The 12,209-nt window shown below is 37.8% G+C and overlaps 1 protein-coding gene across 1 annotated transcript; it reads right to left on the minus strand.

Annotated features, from left to right (window-relative positions):
* Nucleotides 1-8,804: 8,804 nt before the first annotated feature.
* On the minus strand, nucleotides 8,805-11,462 carry AGTR2 (angiotensin II receptor type 2). The gene is made up of 3 exons (XM_007185161.2): nucleotides 11,417-11,462; nucleotides 11,205-11,266; nucleotides 8,805-9,932 (listed from the first exon to the last, which is right to left on the minus strand). The coding sequence occupies exon 3, from the start codon at nucleotides 9,891-9,893 to the stop codon at nucleotides 8,805-8,807; it is 1,089 nt and encodes a 362-aa protein (XP_007185223.2). The 5' UTR covers nucleotides 9,894-9,932; nucleotides 11,205-11,266; nucleotides 11,417-11,462.
* Nucleotides 11,463-12,209: the final 747 nt, after the last annotated feature.

Genomic DNA, 12,209 nt, shown 5'->3' on the forward strand with positions numbered 1-12,209 from the left:
AGAGAGAAAGTTGTGTAACAAAAATGGGGACTAATGGCTTTCGGTCCACTTATTCATGTAACTTACTTGTGCCTTTAGGGCCTGCTTGGACCCAATCACGTATATAACAATTCCATTTGATGATGGAATGCTGTTATGCACACCCAATTTCATGGCTTGGTGGGTCAGATAACACCCAGTTCCTGATGGGCAGCTCAGGTTACATGGTAACTTTGTGGCCCATGGTTAAGCGTTCAGTCTCTACTAAGTCCCAGTAGCAGGCCAAGAGCTGTTTCTCAAAAGTGGTGAAGATAAATGCAGAGGGTGGCAGGGCTTTGCTCACAAGTCCTAATGTCCCTGCTGCACTATTGATTCTGCTGGATCATATTTGCTTGACAGCCTGGACCTATCACAGAGGCTTCTCATTTTTGGGTCCCACTCAAAACTAGCAGCTTTTTGGGTCACTCACTAGGTGGCCAGAATAACACACTCAAATGAGGGATATGTTGCCTCCAAAAATCCAGTGACACCTACTAAAAACTATGCCTCTTTTTTGGTTGTAGGAGGGGTCAGATGCAACAACTTAGCTTTCACCTTAGAGGGGGTGTCTCTACATACCCCACACCACTGGACCCTTAGAAATTTTACTGAAGTAGAAAGTCCCTGAAATTTGTCGAATTTATTACCCTCTGATGGGCAAAATTCTTACAAATAAGTCTAAAATAGTTGCTACCTCTTACTAGCCCAATTAGCATAATGTCATCAATGTAATGGACCAATATTGTGGAATGAGAAGATGTCTACAAACTAAATTATGGCACAGGGTGGAGAGTTGATATACTCCTGAGGTCGGACAATGAAGGTGCATTGCTGGCCTTGCCAACTGAACGCAAACTGTTTCTGGCAGTCTTTACTAAAAGATCTAGAGAAAAAAGCATTTGCTGGATCAATAGCTTCATACCAGGTACTAGGGGATGTGTTTATTTGCTGGAAAAATGAAACCACATCTGATACAGCAGCTGCAAATGGAATCTGCTCCTGGTTTGGCTTGCGATAATCCACTCTTATTCTCCAAAATCGATCTGTGTTCTGCACAGGACAAATATGTGAGTTGAATGGGGAGGTATTGGGAATCACCACCCCTGTTTATCTCACGTCCTTGATCATAACACTAATCTCTGCAACCCCTCCAGCAATGCAGTGTTGCTTTTCGTTTACTATTTTTCTAGGTAGAGGTGTTGCTTCCTCTTAGTCTTTCACACCATAAGGGAACTACAGGTCAGGGAACCAATGTGAGGCTGCTGAGTATATCTATTCAAATTATGCATTTTGGAACTGGAGGAATAATCACGTGATGAATTTGGGGACTCACTGTGCCGACTGTGAGATAGACTGGAGCTAAAACTCCACTGATCACCTGACCTCTGTCTGTGGATCACAGTGACCTTTTGGGTCTTGTGGAGTTAGTGTCAGTTTAGAGTCAGTGTCTAGTAGTCCCCAAAAGGTTTGATTATTTCCTTTTTCCCAATGCACAGTTACCCTGCTAAAAGACCACAGACACTTTTATGAGAGGCTGGAAGAAAGATGAACAGTATAAATATTTCGTAGTGTGCTGAGGTCCTTCCTCAAGAATCATGGCCTTCCCTTCATTTTGGGTCTGTAAACTGGCTCAATACTATGAATTAATTTGGGGGGGGGCATGACTCTTTGTTTTTATGATTCAGGTTAGACATTTGTTCACTTGAACTAGAACTTTCCTGCTTGTATGGATTAAGTAAGAATTAAGAAAGTTTCCTATCCTTTTCACTTCTAGGAACACCATGATCAACTAGCCAATGCCACAGGTCTGTGCTAGTCAGACTATTCTGACTCCTTCTTTGACTATGCTGTCCATTGTGGTAACAATACTCACCTTGCCTTTGGCAGTTGAGTGCTGCCACTTGGTCCCTGCCACCCCAGAATTCAATTACTCCCATTGCATTTAGCTTTCCCAATTGAAAAATGCAGTTCCCACTGTATGTTCTGGCCTAAAGAGAAGAGCAAGCACAGAGCTTTTCAAGGATGTCAGGGTTCAGGTCACAAATTTATATCTCATTGTATTGGTAAAAGGTGTCTCTTCTGGACCCTCCCAGGGTGGGTGAGTAGATCTAAAATGACAAATCCACTTTAAAATTCCTATTTCTCTAAAACTTTGAATCCCTTCCTCTACATTAGACCAAGGTAGGTCCAGCATTTCTAACTTGCTCACTTTGGTCTGCCTTTTGGTCCATGTTTTAGCCAACCAACCAAACTGTCAGAGCCTTTTCTAACTCTCCAACCTGTAACATTAAATGCAGAATCTTTGATTAGTGAGCACGTATCAATAAATTTGGGCTGATCCAGCTTTATATTCCTTCCACCATTATCCCACACCTTTGATATCCATTCCTACCCATTTTCTCCAGACATCTGTCTGCATAAGATAGAAAACTCAAGTAGTTCTTTTGGAGTAGAGTGCACCTCCCTATGGGTCACAGTTTGTGTCTCACCTTTAGAGTCCTGCTGGAACTTGAATCTAGTTACAGAACTAGAAGCAACGATTGGTGATGGAGTGGGTCCTGAGGAGACTCAGAATTCTTTTGCATGGCAACTACCTCAGGAGAAGCCATTACAGTTTCCTCAGGTAATGCTGGATTAATCCCCTCAAATGGGGGTAAAGAGGCTGCTACCACTGAGGGTGGAGAGGCTTCTTCCACTGGCAAAGAATACTTGTCAGAATTTAGGGGCTCAGTGTCCTCAGCTTCATCAGGGTCTTCCCACACATCCCCGTTCCAATTTACAGGATGTCATTCTTTCGCAATCAATGCCCTCATGTTAAACCACAGACCATGTGAGACTGGGAGTTCAATTTGCATTGTAATTTAACCAAATGCAGGAAGAGATACTGCATTTGATTTTCCCTTGAACTGGGAATTCAAATCTCTGAGCTCATTTTTTGCTTTCCCCACTTTGTCCGGCAACATCAGATCTTCCTCTTCTTAAAAGGTCATCAGTCCTATCAGATTAGAACTCTATCCTTATGACTTCATTTAACCTTAATGACTTCCTAAAAGCTCTACTCCAAATATAATCACATTCAGGGTTGGGGCTTCAGCATGTGAATTTTGGGAGACACAATTCAGTTTATAACAATAGATAATAGCATACTCAATGAGACCATTTCAAATTATTATCCACAAATATTTCAAGTTGTTAAGACATCAAGAAACACTGCAGTGGATTTGTTGTTGTTGTTGTTATAGGAATGATTGCTTCAGTGGTAATGAGTGTAGAGCAAGTAGGGATCCATCTTTCAGAGAAAAGGCTACAACTGGAAATTTGAGGGCTTGGCAATGGTCTGGTGGTTCCAGGCAACTGGAACTGTGCCAACTGTATCCCATACATATTGGTATATTGACCTCGGGAATTTTTGGGGAAGAGGCAATTGGCAAAGGGGCCTTCTGAGAGGAAGGGAATCAAGTACTAGACCCTTTTTCTAAGAAGTTCAAAGTTATTGCAGTATATCTTATGCCCTGAGGTGTCGCTTACTAATGTGATCGTTCAAGAAGCAACATCAGTTTTACTACCCACCCCCTCTGCCAACCAGGGGTACTCATTTTTATTGAGAAGAAGTTTGAACTGTGACTTCAGCTGCATATGAGAGCTTCATTTAAGAAAGGAGAGGATTGGTTCCTGGTGTCAGGGAGGAATAAATTTTTCTCTACTCTTCTAGGTTCTTCTGGCTGGTCTAAGAATTAAATTGACATGAGTAGGTTAACATGAGAAAATCAAACAAAAGTTTAATAACATGTATATATGAGAGAGACCCAGGAAAACTGAGTAACTCGCCAAAATGGCTGAAGGCGTCGCCTTAAATATCATCTTCAGCTAAAGACAAAAGGGGATGTTGGGAATAGGGGTTTGGGACTTCAAAGGGAAGGAAGGCAATTTATATGGAGATGGAAAAGCAAATGTTTGGTAAATAAATGTATGCTGGGCCAGGCAGAGACAGTGGGAGACAGAGAGGAATTGTAACAAACAGACTTTGCTAGGTTCCTCCCTGTCTACACACCTAGTTCATATTATAGTTATCTATGGTAATATCTCCCTTCCTGGAACAGGTCCTATATCTACATTCTTTAGGCATTTAGGGGGAAGGTCAAAGTTTCTTTCTGAGTTTTTTGGGCCTTGATTGTTCTCAGCTCAAAATAATCATCTGCATGCCAAAGAGACATTTTGAGGTGGCAAGTTTTGCTCCCCTATGCTGGTATGGCATGTTCCTCCTGCTGGATTTCTGTTGATCCCTCCTGGCTCCATGAAGATGCCAAAACAAATAAAGATGTGTTTGAGACATTGTCTACTGTGGCATGCATCGTATATAGGTGAGTGTAACACTGGAAGAAGAAGCTTCCTTTTTCTTTCTCTTACACTGTATCAGATGGCTTGTGTAGATCACTTGGAAACTCCTTAATGTGTACAGGAGTCTGTACCAGTCTGAACTGGTACCAGTCAGTCTGGAACAGTCTGAACCATCTGTTCTTATGTGGACCAACTGATATATAATGTAGTAAAAACAGCTGCAGAAAGTGGGCGAGAAGTCTTATCAGATTTTCCAATATTTTCTCCCACTGGGCAATAGTAACCGGGTTTGATCTCTTGGATTGTTTAAAGCCCTGAAGATTTGGGACTTATCATAGGAAAGGAAGACCCAACAAGGGAAGAAACAATATTTTCCAGGAAACCAGTTGGGAGTTTGGGATCAAAATATTTTAAATATTAAGAAAAATGTACCACAGGATGATGAAGGATATATCCATTAGATAATAGATGAAAAGAGAAAGAAATATGGATATAGATAAAGAGATTATATATATATATATATATATATAATATACATATATATACAGTATCCATATATATATTCACACAGTATACACAGTATCTATCTATCTATCTACCTATCTATGTCTATATTTATAATTTTACCTCATGCAACTAACAGTCATTATGTCTGTGGCTAATTTTTATCCATACAGTTAAATTTTTCAACGAGAAAGTGTTGATTCTTAATAAGAAATACATATAAATTATTTTTAATTTTAAAAAGAATGCTCTCTTCCTAGAAGAAAGAATTTCAAAAAGAAAGAATTCTCATTCTGAGGATGTTAACCCTTTGTAGGTATGTTTGTGTGAGAGTCAATGTTTAGAAGGCTATTCAACTCATCTGTAGGCCACTGGTTTTTTGCAGGGAAAGTGATTATTTTTTGTGATAGCATATGGATTTCTGTTACTTTATGTGAATCATCATTGTTGATGTAATTCATCTAGGAGTTAACAAAATAATTAAGTGCTACATTTTCCTTATTATCTCAATCCATTCTTGCTTCAGTCACCTCACGTGGTTAATTCAGCTTGTCAAGTTTGGATCTTTCTTTTGTTGATATGTGAGGCCAGCAAACAGTTTCCCACTCTCAGATCCCTGTGGATAAAAAAAAAAAAGAAGAAAAGTCAAAATAGAATGTGCTTTCCTTCAGATTGTCCTCTCATTTTGCTACAGACCTCAAAAGATCAGAAAAAAAAAGGGATTTTTCCAAAACATTTTATTTAGCAGATCTAATTTAGGGATATAAAATGTAACAATAATTAATACTTGGCTTTCCATAATAAAAATATATATGTTTTGCAAATTGTGAGAGATAAATTTCTCTGGTAATCCTGTATAATCTTATTTCACAGAGCTGGCATTTGTGTCAACATTTTTGTTCCTCAAAAGAAATGTTTGAGGTGTCAGTCTTGCTTTGTGTATGGGAGTAGAGGGGGCAGCAGCGGGAGCAGGGGGTAGTGGTTACTTCATGTAGTTCTGTAGAGCATGGAGCACAAGAAAAGGGCATTGGAGAACCAGGAAGAAAGCCTCATCAATTTGCCTCCTCTCTTTTTCTCCATACGTGCAAATATACCACCTGTCCAGTGCTCTAGTATTGCCGTGGTCAGGGACATACAAGCAGTGTGGTTTGGGGGGAAAGTTGAAGGACTGAGCAAGACTGTCTCTGAAATATCTGCTTGGTAGCCTAAGATTCATTTAAACTACTAAATACCTCTATTAGGATTACCCAGATCATTGGTCAGAGGCAAACTTAAAGATGAATAGGGACTCATTTGTGCCTCAGTTTCCTTATATGTAAAATGAGAATAATTGAGTCGTTGTGGGAATAAAATGGGATAATAAAATACTTACAGTAGTATATATCATATAGTGCTCACAGAATCATAGCTATTATTGTTATTATTATGCGGTTCTTGGGCGTTATGTGGGTGAGGTGAATAAAGGTGGAGCCATGGAAGGGAAAGGGGATTAGGTAATACCTGGAAATGATACAAACAAAATGAGAAGAATACAGTTTCATTTGCTATCTGAGAAACTTACCTGAAGTTTACATTTTCAAAGAAAAAAGAGGACATTTATACCTTTGTATACCCCTGCAATCAGAGTTCACATGTTTGTGTACCATCTTCTTAAATGACATTTCTTCTTAGTCCCAGGAAAGAGCACTGGAGTCCAAGCCTCAGAGAATTACTTAGGGCTCAATACTGGGCACCTACGGAAGTGGAGGCCAGGCTTAAAATCCCAAGAACTAGAGAAATAATTCTTTTCATTAAGGGAACTCCCAGGGGAGGGAGGTTTGTATTATAATTAGTATAATCATTGTTATCCTGGTAGAGGAACCGACATGAGCTAATGTTGGAAGCTGAGTAGGTGTTCGTCAATTGAATGAGAGACGCTGAGGGCGGGGTGATTGGAGGGGTGTTCAGGAAGAGAGAGTTGTGTGAGCCAAAGCAGACAGGCGTGAGCGAGCATTAGGCTTGAAAAAAAGCAGTTTAAGTCCTTTTGTGATGCTTGAACATAGAATGCAAGAGAGAGATGGCAAAGAGAAAAAAAGCCAGCGAGGCAGGGAAGAATCAGATTTCCGGTGGTCTTGTAGACTATAACAAGAAATCTGGATTTTCCTTTTATAATTAATAAGGTTTTATGGCTGAAGACTCAAGAGCGGGAGACTAGAAGAGTATAGCAAGAAGCCAGATAAGGAATGATGGGGGCTGAAACTAAGAAATATCAGTGGGGACTGTAAGGAAAATAAGGATACAAGAGAAGGTAAGAATCCATAAGTGGAGGTAGTTACAATAAAAAAGTAAAGCACACATGATCTTCCAATTAAAGATTTTATTTATATGAGATGTTTTACAAAATTATTTAAAATATGAAGTCATGTTTGCTTATACATTTAGCTATTTGTTTTTATTGATAATAATAGTTGACATGAAATTAGGACTTTCCCAGAAAGTGGAGCCAGAGTATTTTTGGATCTATAGCCCTGGAATCTGGCAAAGACACCAAGCTTCTGTAACTTTCTTTCTACCTCAGAGGTCAGTATTGGTCTAGGAAGGTCCTAGATAACCTGATATAATATGGGGCTGGTGCAGAATGAAATCTCTAACTTCTAAAATTAGGATTCATACTCTAAGTTAACTCTAGGTACCTCACTCAGTTTCAGGCACTCCTCAAACTTAGGAGTTCTAATAGTGTTGAAAGGAGATCTATGGGCCAGCGATTGGTATAGAAGAGTTCCACAGAATTCTATAAATTCTGGAACAAGCAGTATCCATAGGTATAGGTTAAGTCTACCCCATGGTCTATATTTTCAAAGCCACATTGCATTGCCCTGACAGGTAGGTTTGTTGTGTGACACCAAATGTGTCATTTGCTGGATCTCTTTGTCCTCCTTGGGTGTCAAAATTCCATTTTGACATAATCTTTTCCTATGCCCATTAAGGGTTTATTACAAAGTAAAGAGTTAAATAAGCCACCCAGATATTTTGGGAAGCAACCCAGAACCAAAGCATCAATAATAAAACTCAAGTCAACTTCCTATATATCAAAGCACCACATCCCAAAGGTCAAGGATGTAAAAAATGACCTTTACATTTTATACACTAAACACTGTTTAGTTATTTTCAAAAAATTATCAGAGAACATAGAAACCTTCAAACAGTAGTTAGATAGAAAATGGATAGAAAGTTTAAAAACTGTTTATTCAGACTTTAGTGAACAGTCAAATATTTGTTTATTGCAAATCTATGTTATTATACATTTTACTTCCTATAACTAAATAAAAGCTAAAATGTAGGAGTACATGTGATCTAATCTATATTCCTAACCCTACTCAATAAGTAGCTATATCTTAAATACAGACTTATGCTCAAGTGAAATATAAAAGGATTATTATTTATAATATAAAGTAGAAGGCAAATGCCTAGAGCCTGAATAACTGGTACCAATCTATTGTAGTATACTGCACTTAGAAGTGCTCATTTCTTTTAGCGAAATGTCTTGTAAATAATGTAATGAGTTAAAAGACCGGCCTTGGTTCAAGAGGAAAGCTTGATGAAAATGGATCTAAGAACCAATAAAAACTTCAGCATATCTCAAGGAGAAATCTGAAACCCCAAATCATCATTCATAACTTCCTATTAATTATAATTTGAGATAAATCCCCAGTTACTTCTTGGTTATGGATACATTTCCCCAGTGACAGTCTTATACAGATAGACCAGAAAAAAAAAAGCTGGGCAATTCTTGAAAGTCACTGGAGAATAAAACTTAGAGTTACATTTGGTTTCCTGTTCTAGAAGAGTGAGAGAAGATTACATCAAGGGGAAAAACTTGTTATTTTCCTAAAGCCATTAAAAGATAATGCAGGGAGATCTCAAACCAAGTAACCATGTTGATAACATGCATTCCACTCTCATGTTTAAGACACAAAGGTCTCCATTTCTCTAAGGGAACTGCTTTTTCGGCATGACACGCTCTCTCTCTTGCCTTGGAGCCAAGTAATTGGAACCCTAAACACACGGCGGAGCTTCTGTTGGAACCGGTTTCCAACAAAACAATACAAAAAGGGATTAATGCAGCTGTTGGTGAATCCCAGGAGGATGGCAAAAGGAAGTGCCAGGTCAATGACTGCTATAACTTCACAGCTATTAATGACACCCATCCAGGCCAGAGCATCCAGGAAGGTCAGAACATGGAAGGGAAGCCAACAGATGATGAACGCCAGAACAACAGCAGCTGCCATCTTCAGAACTTGGTCACGAGTTATTCTGTTCTTCCCATAGCTATTGGTCTTCAGTAGGTGTTTTCTGATTCCAAAATAGCATGTTGCTATGAATATTAAAGGGATAATAAAACCAAGGATATTTTTCATTAAGGCAATCCCAGCTGACCATTGGGCATATTTCTCAGGTGGGAAAGCCATGATGCAAGCATTCACTCCTAAATATTCAATTGTTCTGACATCTCGGAAGTAAAATGTTGGCAATGAGGACAGACAGGCCATACACCAAACAAGTGGAACTATATAAGATGCTTGCCAGGGATTTCTTCTTTGAGACAGAAAGGGGTAGATGACAGATTGGTACCTATCAACACTCATGCAGGTGATAAAAAAAATGCTTGCAAACATGTTCAGGGTCAAGAAAGAACCAAAAACTTTGCACATTACAGGTCCAAAGAGCCAGTCATATCTGTAAGAATAATAGGTTGCCCAGAGAGGAAGAGTAGCCAAAAGCAGTAAGTCAGCCACAGCCAGGTTGAAGATGTAAATGCTGGAAACCTTTTTAGGACCCTTTTGACAACAAAACAGTGTAACCACTATAGTATTGACAAGAAATCCAACCACAAAAATAATGTAGTAGAGAATAGGAATTGCATCTAAATGCTTATCTGATGGCTTATGTGAGCAGTTAAAGGTAGACTCATTGCCAGAAATGTTCACAAGTCCGACGTGAAGACTGCTGGTAATGTTTCTGCTTATGGTGGCAAGGGTGAAGTTGTCCTTCATATTGATTGAAATGTCAGCAGCTCCTAATTCTTACACCTTCTGGGGAAAAAACAACAACAAAAAAACCCAACAAAAACCTCTCAGAGCACATACAGAATTTAGGACATCATCAAGTCATTAGCATTTTAAAAGTTTGTTGAAAGCAAAAAATGGTGGATGGTTATAGACAATGTTGGGAAACGGAAGCATGCCTTATGAAATAAGAATGGATTTTACTTCTTGAAGAAGAAACGAGAGTTTTCTCAATAATACCAAGAAGTTAAAAGACATTCTAGCATCAAGACTGAAAATTCTGAACAAAACTACATTTTGCCCATCTTTTCTATTATGTTGTGAAAAGGTTTAAAGAAAATTAATATTTCAAAAGGTTAGCCAGAATAGGAAACGCGTGAAACAAGAAGGAACTAAGAAATAAGACAAGTTAGCATTTCAAAAACACTTAAGCACATATCTCACTCTATATACTTTCTAGAAACCACACTGCTGCCTGCTATTGCATAGAGAAATGCCTTATTCAAGTAACTAATTATATACAAATCATTCCAGCAATGGAAAATATAAGTAACATAAACTATGGAAAAAATAAGTAAGTGTACAAAAGATTGAAAGAGAATATGCAAAAAGGAACATATTGGGATGGGGGATTATGGTTGGTTTTTACTGATTAAAAATAATTCCTTTAGTTCTACTTTTCGATTTTTTTCACAATAATAATATAATTACGAGGTAGTTATGGGATATGTGCATATTTTTAAAAGCCCCCATCACATTTTAATAGAGACTATTACTTTTACATATAGATACTTAAGTTTAATCCATTTAAAAGAAAATCTATTTTCTTTTTCAATTAGGAAAAGAAAAAGAAAAAAATAGCCAAATCTGATTTAGGGTCAAATAGAAAAAGTTATATTGCTCAATGAAATAAGAATTGAATATCAATGATTAATCATGATATAATTGTATCATTTTTTCCTTTGCTATTTTAGTTTAACACAACTAAGTAGTAACAGTGCTACTTGGCTCTCAAATGTTTTGATCAATATTCAGGTTTTTGTGATACTGTTAGTTTTAGTAGCAACTTTATTTTAAAACAAAAGAAAATTAGCTGAAGATAAACACAGTAAAGGAACAACTATTCCTTTAGATAGTTTCAAAACACAGATAAATAAACTACTCAGTGAAAATGTAATCAGCAAAGAATCTCCTAATAAACAGCAAACTTACAATTTTTGTCTAAAGCTCATTCTTTCATAATCTTGACCTAACAAATTAACATGAAAGAATCTAAAATAAAGCCACTTGAAGACTTACTGGTTGTTGGAGTTTAAAGCTTAGTTATCATAAATCAGCTTGCCTAGTTCCTAAGTGCACCCCTGTAAGAGAAACAGCAGTTAAATAATTTAGGAGTTTTGCAAAATAGTGTTAAAATACAGGAAAAAGGAAAAGTTCATCCATAAAAAATATTTTCATTTAATGTATGTTCTACTTTCCAAACAGAGTATATATAAATTGTGCAGACCTACCTTAAAAATTCAGGCTGAAGAATGCTTTTAATTCTGTGCTTATTCGTTCCCTTAGACTCGGGGACGTAATAGCACCAGATCTCTGGTTTCCTTCTTATATGTTCGGTCTGTCCACTGGGAGCCTTCAACCTACATAATTCTAGGGCTGACTTATGAACACTTGCCAGCTTTCCAGAGTTTTTTTTTTTTTTTTTTGGCTGCAAAACATTAATCTGAAATTCTCACTGTCTCCAATCATAACAGCTCATTCAAATAAATCTCAAACAAAAAAATGAAGTTTCCACAAATGTGTTAGAGAATTTTGAAGTCAGTGGCTTACTTTAAAAGAAGAATATAATTATTTGCAGAATTTTCTCTTTCTTTTACCCTGATACTGGCATTCTAAAATGAGTTAAGGAGTGGAGACTAGGGAATTTATTCTAGTAGTAGAGTCTTTGTCCATCAGCATCTTTCGCAACCTTCATTACTTTTTGAAAAATTTACCCCTGCTTATTAAAGAACAGCAGCAACTTTACTTGAAGTCTAAAATTTCTCCCTTGCTTTAAGCAATTTTTGTTGGCTTGTTGCTGGAGAGGTGGTGATAGTAGGGATATAATTCTCATGTCTTCTAAAAGAAGTATTAACATGTAGCATCTCCTTTCATGGGTCTCTGTCATATTTGCGGTTTAAATACAAAGCACACAGGGTGAGAAGGATTAGGCAGCTACTGCAGCCTAGATCACGGTTGTTTTTCTTTTTGTGGGAGTGGGGGTGATTAGCCTTACACAATAACTCTAGTAGAAGCAGGAGTGAC

The sequence above is a fragment of the Balaenoptera acutorostrata genome, chromosome X (genome assembly GCF_949987535.1).
Source record: "Balaenoptera acutorostrata chromosome X, mBalAcu1.1, whole genome shotgun sequence".
NCBI lineage: Eukaryota > Metazoa > Chordata > Mammalia > Artiodactyla > Balaenopteridae > Balaenoptera > Balaenoptera acutorostrata.

Bases quoted from the DNA above. Each gene is read 5' to 3' on its own strand.
- AGTR2 (XM_007185161.2), bottom strand. From the start codon at position 9,893: ATGAAGGACAACTTCACCCTTGCCACCATAAGCAGAAACATTACCAGC.